Here is a 26,329-nt window from a genome sequence, read left to right as displayed (position 1 = left end):
CCACATTTATTGAAAAGTGGGTGTGGCAGCTTCCAGTTTTCGAAATTTTATTGGGATCGTACTTTGTTTTTGGGTTCATAATTGGTATCAAATCTAGTAATTTTTCGGCATTTATAACAGAGATAAGTGCTTTTTTCAATCTTGAAAGCTCCCATTATATGGGAGGTGAGCGTTATTATTGACGGAATTTCCCCATTTTCAGTACCATATTCAGGATTATGTGCGTAGGACGGAAGGACATACATGGCTAAATCGACTTCTCTCATCATTCTAAGCTGCTGGGTATGCATATGACTAAATCTTTCTCTATTTCACTATGCTGTGACATACATACCTACAACAGGTATGTGAAAAAAATTATAATAGTCTTGGGCACAAATTAGCACCGGATCATTCCGATAACATTGAAATTACCTATATAACACAGTTATGGAGTATTTTCATAGTCAAATGTTATAAGAGCCGAAGCTGGTGACTAATTAAGCAATGGTTGCGCTTATGGTGGAGAATCATTAACTAATGAAACTTCGGTTGTTAAATACGTTCATACGGCTATAATCAATGAATGAATATGTGATTTTCATGAAAGGAAAATTATCATTGCTAGGAAACAGGCCCGACGAGAGGGGGGGGCGGATCGGGTACTTTTTCCCCCGGGCCCGCAGTTTTCAGAGGGGCCCGGACTCGAGATTATACGTATTTATATGAATTAGACATCATTGGAAAGGGCCCGCATTTGCAATTTTCCCCCGGGGCCCGGATATGCTCTCTACGGCCCTGCTAGGAAATATAATATAGTAACATCAATCATGGCGGTCGCCGTAGCCGAATGGGTTGGTGCGTGACTACCATTCGCAATTCACAGAGAGAACGTCGGTTCGAATCTCGGTAAAACACCAAAATTAAGAAAAAAAAAACATTTTTCTAATAGCGGTCGCCCCTCGGCAGTCAATGACAAACCTCCGAGTGTATTTCTGCCATGAAAAAGCTCCTCATAAAGATATCTGCCGTTCGGAGTCGGCTTGAAACTATAGGTCCCTCCATTTGTGGAACAACATCAAGACGCACACCACAAATAAACACCCAAAAAGGGTGTACCCGCCAATTATATATATATATATATAACATCAATCATTCCCATGGCAGCCAGTTCTATGTTACCGGAATGACTCGGGGTTTTCCCGACCAAGGGCTGCCGCCCAGGTAAACTACCTCTGCCTAGTATATCGTACCCTACTAACATCAATCTAAACTTTTGGGACAAAGACAAGGTGGACTTCGAAATTGTACTAAAAATTGCCTACAAGCTCATGTTGGAAATTAGAAATGAAAAAGACAAATTAAATGAAAACTACACAGTGCAAACACCAAGGTGGATTTAATAAGGTGACAGCATTCACCCAGCTGAATTTTTCGCCGTAGGGATGGCTTACGTCAAAATGATATGCTTTGTTTGTATGTATTGGTATGTTTACATTCGTATGTTTACATTTGCTTGCTGATTTTGACATGATGCTTGCACCAAACGCAACAACAAATACATGTAGGGTTTTACTTATATGTGTTTGCTGTCACCTGTAATAAATTCGCCTTGGCAAACACTAAGTAAAAAAACTTTTGTATACTCAAACACCCTGTGCTAGGTGTTTCGATGTTTCTCGGTATAAAAAATAAAATACATCTAAAGATTGTTAGATAGAAGAGCCATTTCCTTTGTGAAGTGAATTTTGCGAATGATTTTACGAATAATTGATTAAAAAATAATTGAAATATATTTAAAATAAAAGCATATCAAATAGCCGTTTTGATATATTCAAAAATGTGTATAAAGTTTCATAACTGAAAGTTGTGAGCGGAATAGAAAGGAGCATAAAAATTAAGTATTATTTTGGGTGTTTAATTGCTTGTGAATGAAATCAGTGTTCATTATTATTTAAGGGAGAATTGTATTATGTTTTAAAACAAAGTGACCCTACTCCCATTCTGGGGAATTAAACAATTAAAAAACTATCTCTAGATCGCCTTGAATCTTTGACAACAGAAATCATCCCATTACAGCAATGAGTAATTATCGTCACCATGGAGGTGGCGGTGGTTACAGTGGTATAGAAATACGTAACATGCATCCACGCATTTCGCAAAATTTCACTTACGTTAGCTCGTGCGTTAAATATCTGATATTTATGCTAAATTTCATATTTTGGCTATCGGGTGGTCTTTTGCTCGGTATTGGCCTTTATGCTTTTATGGACAAATGGGAATCTACGGGTTGGGTTCGTCTGGAAACTTTTTACGATGTAATACTCAATATCTCTTTGGTAATGATGCTCACTGGAGTACTTATATCTATGGTCAGTTTTGCTGGCTGCCTGGGTGCACTGCGTGAAAACACTTGCTTGCTTAAATTTTACACTATGTGCTTACTGATGTTCTTCCTACTGGAGCTAGCTATTGCCATAATGGGATTTGTTTTCCCACACAATATGAATTCTTTCCTTGAGGACAAATTTACTGATAAAATTATACATTCGTATAGAGATGACCCAGATTTGCAAAATCTTATCGATTTTGCACAACTCGAATTTAAGTGTTGTGGACTGAGCAATTCTGGATATCAAGACTGGAGTAAGCATATTTTATATGAAACAAAATAGATTTACAATTGAAAAACATTTTTTTTATTCTTACAGGCAAGAATGAGTATTTCAATTGCTCATCACCATCCGTGGAACGCTGTGGGGTCCCATACAGTTGCTGCATTAATGCAACTGATATTAGTTCGGGCTTGGTTAATATTATGTGCGGTTATGGTGTTCAAGAGCATTCCGTGGCTGCTGCCAGCAAACGTATATGGACCAGTGGTTGCATTGAGATTGTTAGAGTTTGGGCAGAGCGCAATCTATATACCATAGCTGGTATAGCACTGGGCATTGCATTAATACAATTATTTATAATATATTTGGCTAAAACTTTGGAAGGCCAAATTGATCTGCAAAAATCTCGATGGACTGCGTGAGTTTGTTAATTAAGCAAAGATTGAATGGTGCGTTGCCAACATTTTTTTTTTTAAATAGTATATACATACATATATTTTCAATATATATTATTCGTGCTTTCTTAAAAGTCATTTTGTACGTTTTGTGTGCTCAAAGTTTTTATATCAAAGTTTTAATTGGAAGTGTGTATATCTTGCTGTTGACGTTCAAAAAGTAATAGATAATATCGAATTTAAAATGCATTTAATATACGAGTGATTATTTAACGACAAAATCTTAAGAAGTAATAACAAATTATAATTTTATTGTATTCAGCGTACAAAACTGCATTTGCCGATTAAACAATTGCATAGATACGTTGTTATTAATCGGGAAATTGTTGGTGCTGTTTGAAAAGCATTTTTCCAGAACTAAATTAGTGTAACGAAAAAAAAGACTTGCTCATCAGTATTTCAACTACTTTGCCGCACAGTTGGATGGAAAAGGATATTTCAAAATAAAAATTAAAGTGTTCGTATTTATTTTAACTTCAGATAAAAGTGTGTTCACAATAAAAATGCTCTTCCAGTTCTTCAATCAATGAAAGCACATGTAATACCTTGGATGAATTAATGAGATTTTTAATTAGATTCGTACATAAGCTTCGGAATAATTTGTCGCAGTTTTTAAGTTAAAAAATGCAATATTATTTTTAAGTATTTCTAACTGCTATTACTAGCGCTGCGTACTGAAAATGCAGACACCAAAACATTGCCATTTGAACAATTTTATAATTATGTATTAAAATTTTATTAACAAAAGAAAATATGACTACCAAATGTTGAAATTTAAAAAGTCGAACAAAAAAAAAATGTGAAAGGAATCTCATGTTTTGACTCAACATTTTTTTCCAACAAGACTTAGAAATGAGAAGCTAAACAAATATTTTAATAATAAATTATAGAAAATTGTATTAACAAATTCAAGGAAACTAAAATCTTAACTCCCCAGCATCACATACATATTTCCAAAAATTAAATCTTATATACTATAAAAAAAGCCTAGCTAAGCTGTACTTTATTTTATTGAACTACATTTTGTGTCCGATTTATATATATATCTTTATTTGACAAAGTAAATGAACCGAAAAAGACAATTTGCATTGTAACCTCCTACATGCATACAGTGGTGGCGAACTAATTAACAACCTCTATTCCTTCTTTGTACTTTTATGCTTGTATATATAATATTAAAAGAGGTTTATAGATGCGGTTTTTTGTTTTTATTATGTTGCTTACGCAAAAAAGAGTACATTTAATAGAAAATTCAATGATGTTTTATTTGCTGAATTTTAAATCAAAAGAATCACATAAGAAAAACATGTGAGTCACACTGGCGGAGTAATTAAAACTGATTAAAAAATTATATATTTTTCTTTAAAAAGCTTTAATATTCCTTTAATATTTTGGGGGAAAATCTTTAATCTATTCAAGCTTTACATTGGATTGACATAGAGGTACTTAATTTTTAGGATTTTGCCTGAGATATCTTTAGTCACTCTCTCTAATTCCCCCACTTGTGGGTTTTTGTTCCACGAACTATCCATCTAAAGTAGGTGTCAGATGTTTCCAACCGGGGTAAGTTCGGGAATACAATGGCAACTAGAAAACATTAGCACTATTAAGAGAAAACCAAGTGTCTGGAGAGTGCCGTATGCTTTGGACAATTGTCTTGAAAAAATTTCCGAATGAAGGTTATTTCTTTTTCAGCATAATACGGCATTATATTTTTCATCATTCATATCATCAGACTTCCACCAGTGTGCTTTAATGTAGGCAAAGTGTATTTGTGGTGAAATTCTTTGTTTTTTGGACGCCTGTTATACTGCCGACCTCTGAACCAAATCTGTTTATCACAGTTTGAAACTGTCTGTGAAACTCTCCAATCCTTATGGGCCATGTGATCTCTGGCGCTTAGGTGCTATTTGCTTAACAACAATTTCCGCCTTCCAAATCTTTTATAAAGTTAATTTTCGCATAATCTTCCTCGAATCGATCGCGTTGATAAAGGTTTTGGAGCGTCTCTATTTGGTATGGAATATTGCTACTGTTTCGTAAATCTACAACTCTCTCCCTTAAAGAGGTGATGCAACTCTTTACTCAATAATAATGTCTGATAGCACTGAATGCCCTGGTAGCCAGTGTGCTAATTAAGTTAGGGTTATATTGTATATATCTCCTATAAATAGTAATTTCTGATAATTTGCAATTTAATACTGCTCTCTCAGTTTTATTTGTGAACTTACCTAACATTTCAAACTATTTTTTTAGCGTCTTGATTCGAATGCCTTGGCTTCAAAACGACGCGTCCCGTTAACATTAAATATTCACAAATATAAATTCAAATTTTTTGCAGCCTACAAAAGTCGTCACCACTGTACATACTTAATTAGCAATTTTATACGTAAAATTAAGAAAATTTAAGACCTGCAAGCAAATATTTCATTTATATATATAATTTATATTTATTTGGAAAAAAATAAAACTTGTGAAATATTGTGAGTTTCTAGTTAAATGCATTTACATATGTTGTCACTGAAAAAAAAAATAACGAAACAAAATAATACCTTTAAGGATCGTTTAGCAATGTAGACCTCTGCAATTGCATGCCGCCTTAAGTGGTTAGGTGTTTGTTAACATAACCGTTCATGAAGGGAATTCACAGATGCATTTGCTTTGTTCTGTCGAGCGTAAACGCTATAGAAATTATTTGCTTTAAATCAATCTTATCTGGTTTTTTATGTCTGGTTTTAAAGTAGACACTCGAAAAATTGTGCATTTTGCTATGAAATTGAGCCCAAGTAAGAGTGACTTGCGTGTATTATACTTGCACATGCATTTGTATGTACTAAAACCGTTGTACACAAAAACAAAGTCTTGAATATTCAATACATTTACATATATACAATATGATACATACCAATGTAATATATACGAACAATACTCAACATATTTGAACTAACTATAGAGTTTGTTTTTATTCAATAAAATGCAAAAATCTTAGGTTTTTTTTAGTCAAATGAAAATTGTGAATAAGGTAAGTTTTGAGCGTTTTGTATTCGCAGTTAAATCAATTAATGTTTATAATTTGGGTAAAGATATTACATAACTACATGTCTCTTATAATTACATATGTAAATAAATATACATATACATATTAATGAAGCAAATTGGCATATTCATTCAACTCATCGACACTCATTCCCTCTTCGGCTATTGTTTTAAAGTTTTGCAGAATGTCCTTGCGTTTAGTATTTAAATTCCTAGCCCTTTCTTGTCTCTCTAATGTATTAGCATGCTCCGTGTGCAGTATTTCAGCAACTCGTCGTCGCAATAGCAGATCAAGCTGATGCACGAGTGACTGCACATTTTTTGCTTTCTCTTGTACCGGAGATGGGCGTAGCGTATTTTTAAACGTTTTACCAAGAAATTCCAAAATTTTAATTTTCATTGCGCTACAATCTTTGTACGTGTATTCATTCAAAATAACGGTGTTTGATTCCCACCTTTGCGTTGCAGAATCTGGTGCCTCCAGTCGCTTTGCCATTTGTTGAATGGTTTTTTGGGACACTCGCTCCACAGCAGGGCGTTCACTATTTCGTTGCAACGCCATTTCCAAGTGGCCTTCGAAATAAATTTGCGCATAAGCACACTCTGTTTGCTTGCATAACTGATACAATTTATATCGCATACTACGATAGTAATTATTGTCATCACAAATGATCAAAAAGTCATAGCAGTCAGCATGTAGAGATGATTTCACTGTTGTGTTAAGATGGTTTGGGAATCTGTTGGTGTTTTTTAATGCATCAATAAGTTCCCTTATAATTGAAAAAATTTGGGTACGCTCTTTTTTAAATTCAAATTTGGTCTCCGATGAGGTTTCATTTGTTGGCTGTGGAAAATGGTCATCATAACAAATGTGTATGACATTGAAAGCTGTTTGTGGTAATTCGAAAAGCCATTTACTGAACATCGTTTTGCCACTAGCAGGCAAACCAATTAGTGCCAAGAGACAAATTCGTGTCGGCATGCTTATGTTTAATTATATTAATGGTATGCGGCTTCCTCGAAAGAAAGTTTGCCATATGTGAATATAGCTAAAATATTTCTTCGTTTTAGGAGAATGCAGACGCTTGTGCACCAGCCGGTGCTGTTGGCAATGTTGATACCCCTCCAGAAGATGTCGTCGACGTTGACGTCTGCCCTTGACTCAGTTGTTTTTGGTTCGCTTCCAGCTCTTGTATACGTTTTTGGTTTATGTCTGATTGTACCTCAACGTAAACGTTCATCATTTTCTGATTAAAACGCGCAAATTTTACTACACATCGATCTATGCAGGTATTCTGGGGAAATTATGAAAAGTATTTTGGATTGCAGATACTTCACAATTATTTACTTACTTCGCTATCGGTTAGGTCCCTCTCATAGAGGGTCTCAACGCATCTCGAGAAGCACAATTCAGTAACTTTGTTATACAACGTCAGAAAATCTTTAAGCTATGGCGATAATAAATAAGTAGATATTCCCTGCTTAGAACATATTTTATATACACAAACAGTACTCACGTTGCGTAAATTTGGATCCATCGAAAATTCTTCAGGTGTTTGTCTTTTCACGCGTATTAAGATATGGGTATGGATATGGCAAACGTGCGAAACATGAGCGGCTCACTTGCTCGTTGTCAGCTGTTTGTGTTGTGCCATCTAATATTCACGGTGATGCTTATAAAAAAATGTTTTTCAATTATATTAATTTCGGCTCATGATAAAACTGTCCACGTTACAAAGTAAAAGTAACTCGAAAATTGGGTATAATTATTTTTTAATATTTATTAAAAACAAATATATATATTACAAGCAAAAAAATATTATTTGGTATGCATCAAAATGAAACTAAAACTTCTATAAAAACAAACATGCGTGCACGACGTAGGTTAGTTATTCGAGTTTGCGAATAGTGTGTTATGCCATCCCTATGAAACAGCTGATTTTGACTTCTCTGTCAACAAACTTTTCGTTTTCCATTGTTTACATTTTCCGGCTAAGCAATCATCAGGGGGCGTTCAGGTTTTTTATACCGCTCCTTACCACTACCATTACATATTTAAAAGCCAACTTCTCACATACGTTGCCCACTAGTAATCAATGCGCCCGTGTATGACGTTTCACTAGTTATGCTGTTTCTCCACTTTGCTTGGCCAACTGGTCGTTTGTGGCTGTCAGTTTTCTAACGAGTGGCGTGGAATTCATAACACTAAACGGTTGCAAAATTTGCCTTAGGAAGTTGTGTACAAATTTAGAACGTATAATAATATCAAAATATAAATAGCGAGACAGCAAGATTGCAAAGTTAAACGCATATTGGCGAAAAGTGAATAAAAGGCTGAAACAGGTGAGTAAATTTGCTTTTGTAAACGACCACTATTGCTATGATGTTGCTGTGTTGGCCATGGCTCAAGGACAGGTCGTTGCGAACGGGCGTGTGAAAAAGCGACCAACAAAATAGTTTTGTATTAATTATCGTTTATATATCATCTAGGTATTGCTTTGTGTTGACATTTCATTGATGTTTAAAGTGCGAGTAAATTAGCGAGTCTGTTTTTGGAAAAGCTGCGCAATTTTCCTAATAGGGAAAGCTTTTTCTGTTTCGCCTTGCATTTCTCAATCAAACGCTTGATTAAGTAATCATTGGAAAGCGTGGACCTAACGCATCTCCTTTTAAGGCACACTGAAAACAAATTTTTCTTTATATCCAAAATTTTTTAAGAAATGTTTTCTATTATACGTAATATCACGCCACCACGATTTCAGTTGGCAACTGTTATATACAGAATACTTCAGGGCGCTGATGTGAACCATTTTTCGGTCGGGAAACCAATTGCATCAATTATTGGTGCATCTGCGTTCATAAATCAAAGAAGCTTCTCGGGTAAGTGATGACGTTGTGTGCTGTTTGTAGTGCCGATTTTTTTATAGTAATCCAACGCTGGCTAGCTGGGCGGACACACGCATAGCCATACCAGCTTGCGCCATCCGCCAAATCGATGTAACCCACCTGTACTGAAGGCATTATTTGCTTTTATATACAAATAAATAAAGCAAGAGTTCGCTTGGATGTTGCACCTCAATTTGGACGGAAAAACGTTGAACGCAGTGAAAGTTTTCATGAATAGTTTGGAAAACCCAATTTTCCACGTATGTATGTATGCGCGTATATTTATTGCGAGTATCAGCATTTAATCTACGCGTGCCTCGTTTTAGTGTTTAAAATTCCGCTCTATTCGATGTCTCAACTGGTGGCTATTTAAGAAATAAACAAGTGCCTATGAATTACAAAAGCAAAGCCATATTAAGCAAACAATTATTTACATTGTTCGGATGGCTATGTATGCATGTAGTACGTACATTTTAATGAATGCAAATACGATTGTATGCATCTTATGAAAAATACATACTAATATTTACGTGCCATTATTACACGTAAAATCTTCGTAAACCATATCTACTATAAGTCTAGTTTATTGCTTCCTATTCGAATTCTCCAGGTTTTATCTCTAAGTGTTTATTTTATTTAAATCTATTTATTTATTTTATGTCTAAGAAAGTGCTCTAGTTTTACAAGAGACAATATTTTGGGTACATTTTTCTTCACATTTAAATTAAAATTTTTTCGTAGTGATCTAAGGAAGCTTAGAGTGTTCATTAAATTACACAGATGTTCATTAATTCCACACGATTCTTGTTTTCACCCAAGTGTATTAGCATTGTTCGCTTCCGAACTTTTAATTTTATTAATTCGCCATTGATCGTGGCAGTACATATTGTTTAAAAGTTTCGATGCTCAAAAAAGCAATAGTTTTTTTTATTCAGCATCATCACTGTGCGTGATAGCTTTTGAGGTAAACAATCGGAAATCGTTGGACTGCGTAGTCTCCTATGCATAGTTGTATGTACATAGAGGTGTATATGTGTACATATGCACAATATATACACACATAGATATATTTTAAATACGTATGTACATTGAAGAATTAATTTATAGAAACGAGCTTCTTATATTAGTCCTTATAATATTTATTTATTTTCTAAAAGATCTTGCCTTTTTATTTTGAATAAAAAATGTCCACTCATTCAGACTTATAATCAGCTTAAGTATTTACATACTTAGTATAGACTGTTGTTCAGTTTGCCATCTGTCACGTTGTATGCAATCAAAATTTAGATTAGTTTATCTTAACTACACCGACCTGATAAAAGCTAGATGGTTGTCCCATTAAGTAATTTGATAACTTAATGGTTTCGCATAAAGAATGAAAATTATATTATATTGAATTGGCGCGTTTTACCTTAAAATTTTTTGTAAAAATATTGCCTAAAAACATATATGTAAGTACTTGTGCACGTGCGGCATAGTAGCTTATAAGGTTAGGGGTAGTCAGAGGCCTGAAAAATTATGATGATTTTCAATATTTTTTTTGCTAGTTAGTTGCTTTATTTTACAAAAATAAAAACATAGCATTAATACATCACGTTTCGACTTGACTTTAGCAAAATTTAAGAAAAAAATTAATAATTGAAAAGTTAACGCTATTGGTGTGGAGCCCGTTTCTCCACAAGTCCCTTGCGGTGATCATCACAAGACTTTGGAGATTCATCTAAAATCAATCGGACAAAAGAAATTAGTTTTATTAATAGATAATATTGTGCCTGATCGAAGCTTTTTTATTTTCCTCAAAATTAACAATATGACGACCCCAGATTTTCAGATTTTCGAGAAAAACACCGACAACTAAGTGTTAAAAAAATCGAAATTTTTGAAAAAAAAAAATATTCTATCAGGCATGAGTTTTTTATGTTTTTCAAAAGCAGTATACATTTTATTGAAATCTACTAAGCGGTTTTTAAGTTACAGTGATCGCAAATTCAAAAAACATAGTTTTGAGAAAAACGCATTTAAGGGGAAACACCACTGTGAAAGCGTGAAAATTAAGTGATTTCCATGAATTTTTTTTTATAAGTAGGGATGATTATTTGAGGATCGGACAAATTATAATTAATTTAACATATATTCAACTATACTGACACAATTTTTTATTAAAAAATTTTAAAAATTACAATTTTTATTAATATTAATATAATGTAATGACGACATAAAAAACTGATGCACCTGGTGGCCACGATACAGCGGTGAAAAATCATCTGAAAGCAAAAAACCAAAAAAATTCTTAATCTAATATTATATAGGTATCAATGGTTTTTTTCTGAGAAAATGGTGCAGGCTTGAAAATGAGTTTGTGTTTTTACCATTTTTTGTTTTCGAAAGGCTTGAAAAAATATTAATTTTTGGAATTTTTAAAAACAGTTATGTATGACTGTAGCCAATACATGTACAAAAATAAAAAAATTAAAATCAAAATGCAAAATGCAAAAAAAATGTTTTTTTTTTTTTAAATCACAGTGGTGTTCCCCCTTAAAGTTTTGCTATCGATTCTGGGGCGCCCGAGCGCCCTTTTTTAATTGTTGAATAACTTGAAAACTCGAAACGTTGAATAACTTCAAATTTTCACGTAATATTTTTAAGATATTATAATTTAGGCGGCCGCCGTAGCTGAATGGGTTGGTGCGTAACTACCATTCGGAATTCACAAGAGATAACGTTGGTTCGAATCCCGGTGAAACACCAAAATTAAGAAAAACATTTTTCTAATAGCGGTCGCCTCTCGGCAGGCAATGGCAAACCGCCGAGTGTAGTTCTGCCATGAAAAAGCTCCTCATAAAAATCATCTGCCGTTCGGAGTCGGCTTGAAACTGTAGGCCCCTCCATTTGTGGAACAACATCAAGACGCACACCAAAAATAGGAGGAGGAGCTCGGCCAAACATCCAAAAAGGGTGTAAGCGCCAATTATATACATATATATATACCTTAAGAAAATGCAAAACAGAAATCCAATTTTTTTTTTAATTCTGACTACCCCTAACCCCTTATGTCGAAAATTACAATTTAGAGATGCGGCCAGTTTAATTTTCAGCCTAGCTTGATTCATTAAAAAAATAAGTTTAAAGCATTTTTATTAATGTCAATAAAGAGTAAAAGAAATAGTTTTAAACAATTAAATACAGATTCCACATATCATATGAATTTAATTATGAATATTTATTGAATCTTCATGTCAATTTAAGTTATGTAGTTGTACGATGATTTTATGACACGCGCACATAAGATGAAGACACATTTTTTCTATGAAAGATATGTAACTCTAAAATATCTGACGAATTCGAAATGAAATCCGGCTTTATTGTTGTTGTTGTTGTTGTTGTTGCAGCATAAAGATTCATTCAAACACATTGGCCGGATATAAATCCGGGTCGTTCCGGTTACGTAGAACCGACTCTTCATAACGTTTTCATGCGCTACAAGACCAGGGGGGGCTCAATAAAAATGAAGAAAAGACGAAGTACATGACACAATCCTTTCATGATAATCACATCAGAATCGGAAGTTATATTTTTGAGTTCATGCAAGAGTTTAAATACTTAGGCGTAGTACGCAGCATAAATAAGGATATGGGCTTATCTATACAAGACCGTATTCAGACAGCTAACAGAGCATACTTTGGCCATATCACACTTATGAAGTCTTCATTGTTATCAAACAAAAACTACAGATGTACAAAATTATAATAAGACCGGTTCTCACCTACAGCTGTGAAGCATTGGTCCTTAAAGTTAATGACGTGAATTTACTGATGCGATTTGAAAGTAAAATTCCTTAGAAGAATATTCGGCCCTATACGAGTGGAACCACAAGATCAGTGTTTTAATCGCGTGAGGAAATGTAACGCGGTTTATAATGTCCCAAAGATTACGGTGGTATGCAGTTTAAAAATGAGCAGCGAAAGAACGACCAAAAAAGTATTTGAAGCAAACCCTGAAGGAGCAAGAAGGAGAGGCCGTCCAAGGAGACGATGTTTGCAAGACGTAGACGACGATATACGAAAGATGAGAATCTCACAACATAGAGCGAAAGCGTACTGTCGAGAAGAATGAAGGCGTATTGTAGAGGAGGCAATGGTCCACCCCGGACTGTAATCTCAAAATATAGAGCGAAAGCGGACTGCCGAGAAGAATGAAGGCGTATTGTAGAGGAGGCATTGGTCCACCCCGGACTGTAATGCCAAGTTGGCCATGTAAACTCTAATAATTTTATTGCAACGCCTTAGTGTCTATTGTGCCACCAATGCAATAACTCATATCTCCTCCTACGCGACTTAAGCTACTATGCCTCATGCCCACAGATAAATACATATGTTTATGCATTTACCTATATACAACTGTAATTTACTTATTTTGTTTATTTATCAAAGAGCTTTTCTATCTCCAATTACAGATAAACCTTACGACCAGGAAACCGCAAACAGTTTGAAGAAAATGGAAAATAAAGCCGAAAAAATAAATGTAAATAAGGAAGAGTTGAAGAAGCGCCTAACACCACTGCAGTATCAAGTGACACAGGAGGCTGCTACAGAGCGACCATTTACAGGTGTGTGACGAATAATTTCTTGTATTTAGTCCTTTTTCATACAATACAATTTATACGATCTGCTAGGTTGTTACAACAAACACTATGAAAAGGGTTTATACCGTTGTATTGTTTGCCAGCAGGACCTCTTCAGTTCCGATACCAAATATGATTCAGGTTGCGGTTGGCCCGCATTCAATGATGTGCTTGATAAGGGCAAAATAACATTACATCGTGATGCGAGTATCCCAGGTAAAGAAAAATCCAACTTAAGGTAATTAACTGTTTGTCTGCAACTATTGCTGTTGTTGCTATAGATGCGAGCGTGCTCTCGTGCACGAGTACGTATGTATGCACACACTTGTGCATAATTTGGTTGCACGCATCGGTGGCAAATGCAGTTCACATTGCAAATAGTGCATTCGATAATTGCAGAATTGGTTTTAAATGCTTTGCAAACGAGCTATGTTACATTAATATTTGCTTAGTTATTGTAGGGCTTTTATGATTTTAATACCTGTGTTAAACTAGTCAAAGTTCGATAGTTCGCTATTATGCATATATGTACATATGTACTTTTTAAATTATATCAGAACGCTCATCTATAGAATATAGAAATTTATGAATGGTATGCTTAGAAATTTCAAATATCGGGTGTTTTTTTAACTGCATGAGAACTAACGATACCGATAACTATGGTTCGACAGCTGATAATGACAAATTGTGATGACATTTCTGTTCGGTATGTTTGGCGAGCACTTTGAAAAAAAAAAAAATCCCCAAATCAATTCGCGAAGTTCATAGAGCATTGGCGGCATCATCGGTCCTTACTTCTTTGGAAGTGAGGAAGGAGCTGCCGTTACCGTGAATGGCGAGCGCTATCGAGCCATGCTGACTCTGAATGAGCTAAATATCGACGACATTTGGTTCCAACAAGACGGCGCAACTTGTCATACAGCGCGCTTAACAGTTGGTTTATTGCAATATTCAAGCCACAAGTGAGGCCATACGGCCAGATTTATTGCAAACAGTAGATTCAGAGTAGCCAGACTTATTGGAAAATTGGACTGACCATGTAACACGTAGTCGCTTCGAACGTATGCCGGATATCATATTAAAGAAATTAGTGGCATGAAATTATCTAGCAGATTACAATAAAAAAGTAATATTTCTGTTTTGTATTATCATTTTAAGTACTCAAGTTCTTAAAAAAACGCCCGATATCATTTAAAAATTAAAATTTAACCTTCTCATATAGACCCGAAGTAAATCGCTGATTCCTCAATCTCGGCATTTATTATCCTTTAAATGGCAAAACAAAACTGAGATGTAACTAAAATAATAAAGCGCATAGAGCAAAATTAATCATATATTTCACTTAGAATAATGTTGTCAAAGCCTCACTATCTGCCTTTTAAATAGGTTTGATTTTAAAATTTACCTTTTGTTTATCTTTTAATCTGAAAATTGTGTTTGAGCTGCGTAATTTTTTATGCATAAAACCCATTTCTCTGAATTGTTTCCAATCTTTTTTTTATTATTTATTCATCTTACAAATTTTACCATCAGAAGATGGAAGATAAGATTAGCTTAGACAGAAGTATTTAAGGGCAAAGAAGAGGCTCTATTCAGATTAGAACAATAGGTATATATACGTATATTTATTAAGCAAATGACAGCATCAGGTGTTCTGAAAGATGAAAAGATAATTTTTGTAAATCATAAAAACCGAAATATATCCAAAACTAGTTAATAGCAGTCAGATGTTTCAATAGCTCCGAAAATTAATACACATAAACTTTTTTTTTTGTATGTGATGAGGCTTTAAGCTCTTTATATCTCTACTTTTGATTTGCCTAAGAAACCTATGCCATTATGGTAGGTCTTTATCTTCTCCGCTTATGCCGAAATGGTTTTCATGTGAACTGTGGTGCCTTCCCACAACAGTCAGTTCCACGTAACTGAGCGACTAGGGGTTCTACTCGAACAAGAACAGTTGTTTTTACTTTTACCAGAGCGATGAGCCAATTATAGTGAATTTTGAAAATAGTCAAATACAGAGAAGTTCTTATTCGTTTATTTTACTAATTTTTATGTCATTTTAGTTTATGCAAATACTGTTTTCCCACTAATTTATATTTCTATCGAACAAAATGGGCTTAGCCCGTTGCTAACGCTTATAGAGCTTTTTCATAAGTTATTATTTTTTTGTTTTGTCTTTGTCGTAATAACATGAGTAAGTGTACCTAGATATGCATATCTTTATTTGCCAGCTTTCACTGTCTTGTACTAATAGTGTAAGTAGAAAATCTTTAACGAGCGTTGTGTTAAAGTGTCTGCATCTAAAACTACAATCCAGCTTGCTATAAATACTCTTAAGTACCTACCTACATATTGTGCGTGTGCGTATATATGTAAGTGCATATACTCGTATGTTTGTTTTGTTTTGTTCTTTTGTCCAAATTTCAATAAAAGTGCGAAATTTTAAAAGAATTGTTGCAGTTTAGTTCATGCGTTTGTCCAATCCTTTGTTCGTTTGTACGTTCGTTCGTTCGTTCATTTGTGTACATGTGTATGTACATGTATTGTATCTATTCAAACTATACCAAGGTATGCTCCTAATTAAAGTTTTCTTTTCCTTCTATACTTTTTAACTCGCCGCAACATCTCTTATTCTCTAAAATCTTTGTGTTATCAAAACACACAAACTTTTATAATCGAAATTCATATTTGTGTTCGTATACGCAAACGAAATACTGAACAACTTGAATGCTGCAATAAATGAGTTTTATCTAAATGAATTATTTTATTTAACGCGAATTGCGAAAAAATTGAAATGAAATATAACTATCTTTTTTACTACATACTTACTCGTGCATTGATTTTTACACTTTGCGCTTTTTGCTGACACCTACCCACACATTTTGAAAAAACCAATCACACCCACACATATCAAAAATAAACGTGTGAATAAAAACAGTAGTAATTTCGAAAATGTTAGGCATGGTGCGAACAGAGGTGCGCTGCTCCAAATGTTCCGCGCACATGGGACACGTTTTCGATGATGGCCCGCCACCCAAACATCTGCGATACTGCATCAATTCGGCGTCCATTGATTTTGTACCACTAAAGGCGAACAGCAACATTGCCTCTGGTTCCTCCGCCACAACTGCTTCCTTCTCAAAAGGACACGTGAAAAAATAATTAAAGTGTACAATTTGCTCGAAGTAATAAAAATTTAAAGTTTCTTGTTTCATTAATAATAATATGTAGACTACATACACATTTGATATTATACATAAAAATGACTTGTTATTTACAATATACATATATATATATGTAAAATGAAAAGAGCGACTGTATTTTTGATAACGGCAAAGAAAGTTAGTAAGGTGGATTAACTTATGTAAACATTTGTGTGCAGTGTAAGAGGAATATATTTGGTTCTGCCCTAATTGAATTATTTAGTTTATATATGTATATACATATACACATTTAAATATACATGTATATGTGTATTTAATTTTATGTAGAAAATTGAATTAATTTACATGCATAGGTCTATTGAAGCATATATTTATATTCAACCTCGCGTGCTTATATTGATTGAACTCACCGAATGGCCGGATTTGCGCTTACCTGCAATTGCCTTCATTCCGTAAACAAAGGAGAAATTGCATAAATCAGGCATAGCACAAGTAATTTTTTTTTTACTTTCAATTTGGTTTATCTTTTGCAATACATTTTATGAAAATGTATCGTTCATATCTCAAGGACATATTCTCTTTTGGTATAATTTCTTTTGAATATGATTATTTATTATGTCTATGTATTTTTCAACTTCATATCCATTCATACATGAATACATCAAAAAACCTAATACATTCAACTTAGATTTGCATTACCGCTTGATGGTGTTATGATTTGCTTGAAGTCTAAATGTTCATGTGGTCAGAGTGGTTATTATGATTATTTATTTTGGTAAACAGGTGGGAACTTAAGTAGGAATTACGCAATTAAAAACATAAATAAAATTGCATAACTTTGTTATTAAGTAACTTCATAAAGCTGGCTTAAAATAAATCATCTGCATAAATGAGCCTTTAGAATTACCATTGGGTATGCACACTAGGGTGTCCGTTATTTACCAATTTGATTATTTTTCTTGCGACGCCCCCTAAACTTTTAGTTTTCCATCTAAGAAAAATTATCAGATCAAAATCAGCTCTTAATATTCAGAATAAACCTTGCCCCAAACACGATATATTTCCCATGTACATAACATGGGATTTTGGTACTTTTTGGAATAAACTTTTTTTTTCTCTAGTATGCTAATTTACAGCTATGAAAAACGCCTATTCTGATGGCAATTTTAACTCTCTACAAAAATTAATAGGTAGGCAATGACAAACCTTCGAGTGAATTTCTGCCATGAAAAAGCTTCTCATGCAAACCATCGGCTTAAAACTGTTGATACCTCCATTTGTGGAAAAACATCAAGACGCACGCCACAAATAAGATTAGGGAAATATAACAAAATAAGGCCAAACACCTAAAATGAAGAATTAATAGTGGTTATGGCAAGTATTGGGTTGGCAACTAAGTAATTGCGGATTTTTTGTAGAAAATTAAAGACAATTTTTTCATGGAACTAAATATCTTTCTCCTGGAAAGTATTGTCCATTTTGATCAATGACCTTTTGCAATCTTTCAGGCAGCATCATAATCCCACGTTCATACAACTTCTGGTTTTTATTAGCAAAAAACTGAATCATAATTGAAATTTTTACAATTCAAGGAGTTTTGTAAAAAAAGTAATCAGATGGTGCAAGGTCAGGACTATATGGTGGGTGTGGCAAAATATTTCAACCAAGCTCCAACAATTTTTACATAGTGGCCAAATGTGTGTGTGGCCTTGCATTGTCATGATGGAATACAATACCTTTTCGATTTGTCAATTCCGGCAGCTTTTCTTCAACTGCATTATTTAATTTCATTAGTTGTTCAATGTAGACATCAAAATTGATCGCTCGATAGAGTTCAAAGTAGACAATTCCTTTGTAATCAGAATATTAATACTTTTTTGATGTTATTTGAGTTGGTTCACCTGGCCTGCTCCCAGTCGTTTTAAAAATTGATAATTTTCATTACGTTTCTTTAGCAAATCGCAGCTGTTAATGCGTCGCGTTAAATACGTTCCTTTCAGTTCGTGAGGAATCCATGAATCGAGTTTTTGAACATAGCTAAATTGTTTTAAGTGATTTTCAATGCAGGTATGTGATACATGAAGCTTCTCTGCAATCTCACGTGTTGTACTGTGACGATCCGAATCGATTATTGCTTTGATTAGGGTGTCGTCAATTTCAACTGGGCGTCCAGAGCGTTTTTCATCTTTGAGTGAAAAATCACCAGAACGAAATTTAGCAAACCAATTTTGACACTGCCGTTCTTTTAAGGCTTCGTCACCATCATAACTTTTTATGAGCTTGCGATGTAATTTTCCCTTTGCGGACATAAGAAAAGCAAAATATGACGAAAATGATCCTTTTGATTTTTTGATCATTTGATTTTTCAACGAACGCCCAGCGAAAACTACGCAACTGATCAAAAACTTGTTTACTGATTGACAGCTGAATTGTCAACTATCAAATAACAAAATGTGTTTTATATTTTTACTACGTCTGCAAACCTAAAAATTCAACTCAAGCCATCTATGAGTGAAATCCGCAAGTACTTAGTTGCCAACCCAATATTTATTAAAGAAAACAGCCTTCAATTAAAATTAATGAAGTCCTACATACGGCAACTTTTAGGAAAAATGAGTGAGCTCCTGCGGGCTTGGTTTACTTCAAAACGCAACACTAAAAACAAAAAAATTTGTTTCTCTGCATATTATTATAATTAACTCCAAGTAGACTTATGTAGGTGATTATAAACTCCAATGTGGAAATATAAGGAATTGCGCCGAAGTTGTATTTTGAGATTAATTTGCTTGCAAATCAAAAGTTTGTCTGCTTCCTTAATGCCTCAATCGCATACATACGTACACATAGTAGTTAGTAACTAAATTTCTTTTGCAATGCAACATGCATTGGTATGTATGTTTGTAAGAGTATGTATGTATGTACATTCGTATGTACTTAGTTGAATAACGTAATTAAGCTTTTTAATGAACTCTACGTCCTTTCCATTGATTGCAAAGCAGCTGAAATGCGCTTAAATTTCTTAAATTTTGACACCGTCGCTGCGTATGTATGTCAAAATAATTATTAACTAAAGCAGCATTTTTTTCAATTTTCTTAATTTTTTTGTTCAATTTTCAAAATCGCATGTTTCACACTAATTGCAGCTTAGCAATAAGTAATTAAATAATGCTGATTTTAATAAAGCATTCATACATACATAAATATATAAAAGTTGATAAATAAAATTACGACATTTAAAATAATGAATTTTTTTATATATTTTTTCTATTTCTCTCTTTTTTCGCTTTTTATATACATGTGCCTGTACGGGGGTCTGAATTGAAACACTCATTACAACATTTACATACATATTGTTATTAAATAATGAAACACAAAAATGTTTGCTCACGCATCGAATGAAACATAAATGCATACAAAAACCGTAACATACATCATTCGTGCAACATCTGCTGTATTTGCATACGTACACACTTACAACCGTTAACCATCACGTCTTCTCATTAAGCGCTGTTGTATTTTTATTGATTTACAAATTGCTTACATGCATATATTAAATATTAATAAACATCGCTTATATTTTTCTTATGTAAACATAAATTTAACAAAAAATCACAAACATAATTTAACTTTGCGCGAATTCTATAACAAAATAATAAACTTTTTCATCATTCACTCATTGCCTTATGCACCTACATTTCGTTGATTTTTTTTACTTCAATTTTCCATCGATTTTTTGTTTCAACATTTTAATTTAACACTTCACTTTTTGCGTTAATATCTTACTCCAAAACTTCGCTCTCGACTCTACATTTCGCTCTCACTGCTTCGTTGTTGATTTAATTTCCTTCGCTCAATTTCTACCGGTTCTCTCTCTTTGTTTCATATTTCATATGCTGCTGTTTTTATGTTTTGTTCTTACCCATACATATACCTTGTTCATTGCCACTTCCATATATGTTTATGTTTATTTTTTGTTATTCACTTTATGTACGGTTATATTCACTTTTTTTACTCTTTCGTCTACTTTTTTGTACATCATTTTTTGTTGATTTTGCACTTATTTATTTATTTTTTTTATTATTATTATTTTTAATTCTTCTGCTATGCTTTCACAACCAATTACAATTACTATAACGAAATATCCCTGTAACCAAACAAAAAAAACCTCTAAAACCAATTATAATCCAATTGCCAATTAATTTAACTAAAACATATTTTTAATTGAAAAACTGTTCAAAACACATCTCCCTTACGGAATGTGCCTAAATAATATCTTGTGTATATTTTACCTGCCCATCACCAATTATCTAAAATGAATTATACAAAATAATATCTCGTAACTATATATTTATAAATATATATGCATATATTCCACTTGTGCAAAACAATCCAATTAAAAAGGGGGTAATATTTTACTACTAATTAAACATCCAGAACGTATACGCACAGAAGTACGCTGCGCCCGCTGCAACGCTCATATGGGCCACGTCTTTGAGGATGGACCAAAGCCGACACGTAAACGCTATTGTATTAATTCAGCAGCGGTCGTTTTCGTTTCGGTTGACGAGTTGAATGGTGCCAATGGTGTTAGTGCTACGAGTGCGCCCACACCTACCGCCACGCCCATTGCGCAACAATAACGACGCACGATATCGATACACTAAACGAGAAAACGGTACAAATATCAACGATCTGATGGATGCTTGTCAGAGATTACAGAGAGACTATGCTGAAAATTGAAATAGTAGAATTTTATTAAAAACAAAAAAGCGTAAAAAAGCCAAATTGCTGACTGTTGGGTGTGGCCAAATATTATTATTGTATTTAAATAACAAGTAAAAACTACAAGGAGAGCAGGTAGAAATATGCAAAAGAAATGCTTAGTTAATAATAGTAAACAATTAAAACAAAAATAAAAGTAATAAAAGATTTGTAATTTTCAATATATTTTAACTAAATTCTAACTAACAATCTGTTGTTTGCTAAGAGAAAAATAACCATTAAGCAGCTAAATGCGATCTTTTAGATTTTTTGAATTAAATTTTTTTTGCAGCCACACAATTCCAATGTATACCAAATATACTTATGTGTCTACGTATAAAATATGTAAAGTTATGATTTTAAATTCGTTATCACGATTAGTCAATTAGCCTCATGATAAAACTAAATAACTCTTGCTTGCTTGGCTAATTAACAGCTGTCAATTATTTTGTATATAAATAGTGTTTTTGTTTTGTTTTTTTCTAATCTGATAAAACAAATAAATGATGGTATTTTTGATAAAATACAAAATATTGGGTTTCATTTGACGAAAAAGGATTACTTAACTGCAACAAGTAACGGGGTTTCTTTAGAAATTGAAAGGGTCTTTCAAAAGTGACGCCTAGATTTCGGTAATGAATAATTTCTAGACGGTACCTCTTTCTGATGTCATCTTGGGCATTTGTCAACTAGACAGTTTTATAATTTTACACGATAGAACAATGCGTTTAAGTTATTGAAACTTATTATGAAAATCGTCGTTCTTTAAGAGCAACATATCGCAAAATTTGTAATTTTTTTGGTGGAAATAATGATCCGTGTGAGCCGACAATTAAAGGTTGGTGAAAAAATGTCAAGAAACTGGCTCTGTAGCGTATAGAAAAAGGACTAGCTGTGTTGCTGAACACTCTTCAAAAACGATATCTCGACTTTGTCACCAATTAGGCATTTATGAATCGGACTGTTTGGCGGATTCTACCTGTATGTAGACGTGATCATAGTGGATATTTAAATGATTTCTATAATTTTTTGTGGAATATTTTTGGATCTTTGCGCGTTGATCACGGCGAGTATCGTAGGCGATGGAACAATGAGCTGTATGAGCTTTAGCGTAGCGAACAAATATCCAGCAGCTTTGTTGGCTGGGTCATGTCGTTCGATTGATCATGGATACAAACGCTCCGGCTTTAAAAGTATTCGATGCGGTATCAGCTGGTGGTAGCAGAGGAAGATGAAGGCTTTCTCTGAGTTGGAAATATCAGGTGTAGAGGGACTTGGCTTTACTTGATGTGTGCAACTGGCGACGGTTAGCACGAGAAAGAAATGACTGGCGCGCTTTGTTAAACTCTGTCAAACTCTCGTAAGTTGTTATCGCGCCAATCAAGAAGAAGAACTAAAAATTAGTGAAATTCGAAAACATTTTAAAACAAAATCTAGACGCGTCTTTTGAAATACCCTTTAGAATACTTTTTCTGCCTTTTTCAGCTGCAGTGGCCGAGTTTGCTTGTGCGTGAATACCATTGCCCCACTGTGGACATGAATTCGGGATCAAGTTTTTTAAATTACGCTATTAGAAACAATTTTTAAATCGTTTTGATATTTCCATCTTCACAGTGGCAACCGTACCCGGTACTTTCTGCCGGTATATACAATCAGCTATGACGGCCACTGTTAATGTAGGTAAGTTGATAAAAATTTCTGTTATACTTATATCGAAATAATATATTCAGTGACTTCCCTGTGTGTGCTTTTCACAGTCAAAGTCAAGTACTGCTGATCAATATTAATTAATAAAATCTAAAACTGTGAACAATTAAGTCTAATGTGCGTCACTTGAAATCAATTTAAATTACATCTTCATACATATACATACACATGTGCATATGTACGTTTTAAAGAACCAGATTTTGTTATTATTGGCATTCCATGCAAAATGAATGAAACTCAAAACGTGACTGAAAACGTTGACGGTTAATCAACTATACAAAATCTTAGAATATAATATACAGTCTGTCTAATAGAAGCGTGACCGCCATAGCTTAGAAACTATTTGAACAATTCGATTCTAAGAAACTGCATTCTTTGAGCTCTTAATAATTATAATACTCAATATATTCAATAAAATGTATAGTCACCACCGTTAGCTATAATGGCTTCACATCTTCGTTTCATACTTTGTGTTAATTTCTGCGCAAGCTGTGAAGGTTGATTGGCTCCAAATCAGCCGAATTTGCCTTGATTACTGTTTGATCGTCCATATTTGTTTTCTTCTGGATTTTTTCTTAACTACTATATTCCTCAAAAATTTTACATCGCGCGATTGTGAATGCCAATCCAACATTTCAATTCCGTTTTGTTGTTTCCCCTCTACACACCTTCAGCTTCGATGCTTGAAATCGTGGTCTTATAAAATCCGAGGTTGGCTAGTCTTCTCTTCGCAGCTGACAGCAATAATGTTCACACACTTAATATAATTTTATTTATCAAAACTGCATTCAATATGGCGGTAAACGCAAACAAATAGCCAAATCTTATTTCGAAAGAAGCAGCCCCAAGCATGAACATTTACAGGACATTACGCATGCCCAATTCCGCTTCGAATTTGCCTAAGCCCATGTAAAAGTCTCTTTTCAATGTGTGATAATGGGAGCAGCGGTTTTTTCAATGTGCTCAGGAATTTTAGATCTTCTGCACGTAGGCGTACTCGAACCATGTTTTCGGATACATTAAAACCACTTTTCCTTAAAACTGCTGCAACTTTACGCAACGATAAGTTCCGCTTTGTCACAAACAAAACCATGATCTTCTGATCTTGCTTTGGGGAGGTATGTTTTTTGGGTATCTTAGGTTAGGTCTCCGTGTAGGTAATTTATGGTGCCTAAATTCGGTCGGGGCCGAACTTTATATACACGCTACCCAGTCTGTTTTCCCTGCATAGTTTCGCAAAAATGTATTTTTAGACGGAAGCTTACACAGTTAACACAATAATACAATATGTTTAGACTAAATTTTCGTTCCTGATTGTCTGATTTTACTAGCGACAACTCTCATTGTTCATGGGTTTGTTTGTTTGATTCCAAAAACTAACAGTTATCCGAAATAAAATTTAACTAAAATGTGCGCGGCTTAGAAGATCGGACCGGCCAGATTTTATCTTATATATAAACTTAAAGTTCATAATTTATATGAGGATCGGAAGATACAAAAAAAACAAATCAGCTGCTCTAGTGTTAACACCTTGTATAGATTCGCCTTGGTGTTAACTAGGCTCTGTTAAGTGTATATACTTAGGTACACATGGGAGTTCAACGCCGCAAACATAACTATGTGGTGTTGAAGCGGGAAGTTTCGTAATTTAATTATTCAACGAAGGCTTTTTAGAAGTTTATAATTTTTCAACAACCATTATAAACAAATTCTAAGTGACAGTCTAAGCTTTTCCACTAAGAGGAAAATAGAGAATTATTATAAAGTATTTGCTGTAATGAATGCTACAATCTATCGCAGTATCACCAAATGCTGCCAGTAAAAAAGCCGATAATTAAGTTTTTTTTAATATTTAATGTTTTTAATTAAATACTTAAATATATATTTTGGTTTTTATGTTTTGGAAATGTATAATGATATAAATGGTAAAAATATTCAGGACTCTGTAGAAAAGCAAAACAAATACCCTAAAATTCCTATAGCAACGCCGATAAACTATTGCACACAAAAAAAAAAAAACAAAAAACGTAGAAGCAAGCTCATCAAAAAAGTTCCCACTTAAAGTATTATAAGTAATTTTTTATGGCGGACGTACAGTTGCGGACGTATCTGACAGTTGCCATTTGTAGAGGTTCTTTTGGACTTTTTAGAGCAAATTTATACAAAAAATATATATATATATATAAATACATTAACTAGATAAGCTAGATTGGTCGTCATATTTTCTCCCATCCAAAAAGCAGTATAAGCCTATAAATGAAATACTGCCATGAAACACGATCTAATATGTAAACACTTTGTTCCCCGATTTTCTGTATTGGCTAGAGATTCTTTAAGGCCCAATTTTTCAGTGCTAGTTTAATACGGTGAATATTTGAACAGCAAAGTCAAACTTGTACTAAAAAACTAGCACTAAGTAGTGTAAAAACGAAAGACTTAAGCGACAAACTATAAATTATTTTTGTCCTAGGTCAATAGTAAAAAATCGATTGAGCCAAATCAGTAGATCAAAACGTAACGAGTTTTTTCTTGGAAGCGCGAACTGATTGATAAAATTAAACTCGCCGTCATCTTTTCTTATATTATCTTATTTTCCCCACTTTAGGGGATACGGTTTTTTCAATTAGGTTAGGTGGATTCTACGAAGCACGGAAACGATACAAAAGACAGTGTCCAGTTGTGCCCAATATAGCCAAGTCTAATATTTTTCGAAAGAATCGTATTTACATATATCCAACCAGAAATTGTCACTGCAGCAGCTTTTCCTTTAAGGGATATTATCAGTGCTTTATAACAACAATAATATACAGTATGAAGTGCGCATGGCGCTCTCTGTGAAAGTTGTTTTGTACGTTACAAATCCCAAAGTAAATTTCCGTGAGTCACAAAAAACTTAATGAATTTAGGTAAGCGTAAAAGGCCAGCGTTTGCAACACTGCTTTTCATATGAAGTGAAAAGAAAAGAAAAACACTCTACTCGGCAATAAAACAAAACACTTTCTACAACAAATTAGCGGAGCCGAATCTAACCAACGGGCTGGAGAAACACGTGAGAAGAGTAAATGAGAGAACTTTTTTCAATTTACTTTTAGCCAAGTA

General features: G+C 33.9%; 4 protein-coding genes across 7 annotated transcripts; 2 read left to right on the top strand and 2 right to left on the bottom strand.

Annotated features, from left to right (window-relative positions):
* The first annotated feature begins 1,694 nt into the window (after window positions 1-1,694).
* On the top strand, window positions 1,695-5,055 carry LOC129253149 (tetraspanin-33). The gene is made up of 2 exons (XM_054891417.1): window positions 1,695-2,625; window positions 2,691-5,055. The coding sequence occupies exons 1-2, from the start codon at window positions 2,061-2,063 to the stop codon at window positions 3,014-3,016; spliced, it is 891 nt and encodes a 296-aa protein (XP_054747392.1). The 5' UTR covers window positions 1,695-2,060; the 3' UTR covers window positions 3,017-5,055.
* Window positions 5,056-6,072: 1,017 nt separating this feature from the next.
* On the bottom strand, window positions 6,073-7,079 carry LOC129253152 (L-seryl-tRNA(Sec) kinase). The gene has a single exon (XM_054891419.1). It carries the CDS (start codon window positions 7,065-7,067, stop codon window positions 6,192-6,194), a length of 876 nt encoding a protein of 291 aa, XP_054747394.1. The 5' UTR covers window positions 7,068-7,079; the 3' UTR covers window positions 6,073-6,191.
* Window positions 7,029-7,857, bottom strand: LOC129253150 (mitochondrial import inner membrane translocase subunit Tim10B). The gene is made up of 3 exons (XM_054891418.1): window positions 7,603-7,857; window positions 7,438-7,533; window positions 7,029-7,380 (listed from the first exon to the last, which is right to left on the bottom strand). Exons 1-3 carry the CDS (start codon window positions 7,621-7,623, stop codon window positions 7,153-7,155), a joined length of 345 nt encoding a protein of 114 aa, XP_054747393.1. The 5' UTR covers window positions 7,624-7,857; the 3' UTR covers window positions 7,029-7,152.
* Window positions 7,858-8,519: 662 nt separating this feature from the next.
* Window positions 8,520-22,054, top strand: LOC129253148 (methionine-R-sulfoxide reductase B1). Of its 4 annotated transcripts, none has more exons than XM_054891414.1 (4): window positions 8,520-8,965; window positions 13,425-13,577; window positions 13,644-13,808; window positions 16,537-16,907. In XM_054891414.1, the coding sequence occupies exons 1-4, from the start codon at window positions 8,806-8,808 to the stop codon at window positions 16,758-16,760; spliced, it is 702 nt and encodes a 233-aa protein (XP_054747389.1). In that variant the 5' UTR covers window positions 8,520-8,805; the 3' UTR covers window positions 16,761-16,907. The 4 variants fall into 4 exon arrangements, with proteins under 4 accessions (XP_054747389.1, XP_054747391.1, XP_054747388.1 ...); XM_054891416.1 differs by having other exon boundaries at window positions 8,525-8,965; window positions 16,558-16,907; XM_054891413.1 differs by lacking the exon at window positions 16,537-16,907 and adding an exon at window positions 21,164-22,054 and having other exon boundaries at window positions 8,563-8,965.
* Window positions 22,055-26,329: the final 4,275 nt, after the last annotated feature.

This window comes from Anastrepha obliqua, chromosome 1 (assembly GCF_027943255.1).
Source record: "Anastrepha obliqua isolate idAnaObli1 chromosome 1, idAnaObli1_1.0, whole genome shotgun sequence".
Classification (NCBI taxonomy): Eukaryota; Metazoa; Arthropoda; class Insecta; order Diptera; family Tephritidae; genus Anastrepha; species Anastrepha obliqua.
Note: the sequence above shows the minus strand (reverse complement) of the source record. Positions and strands in the feature narration are given on the sequence as shown.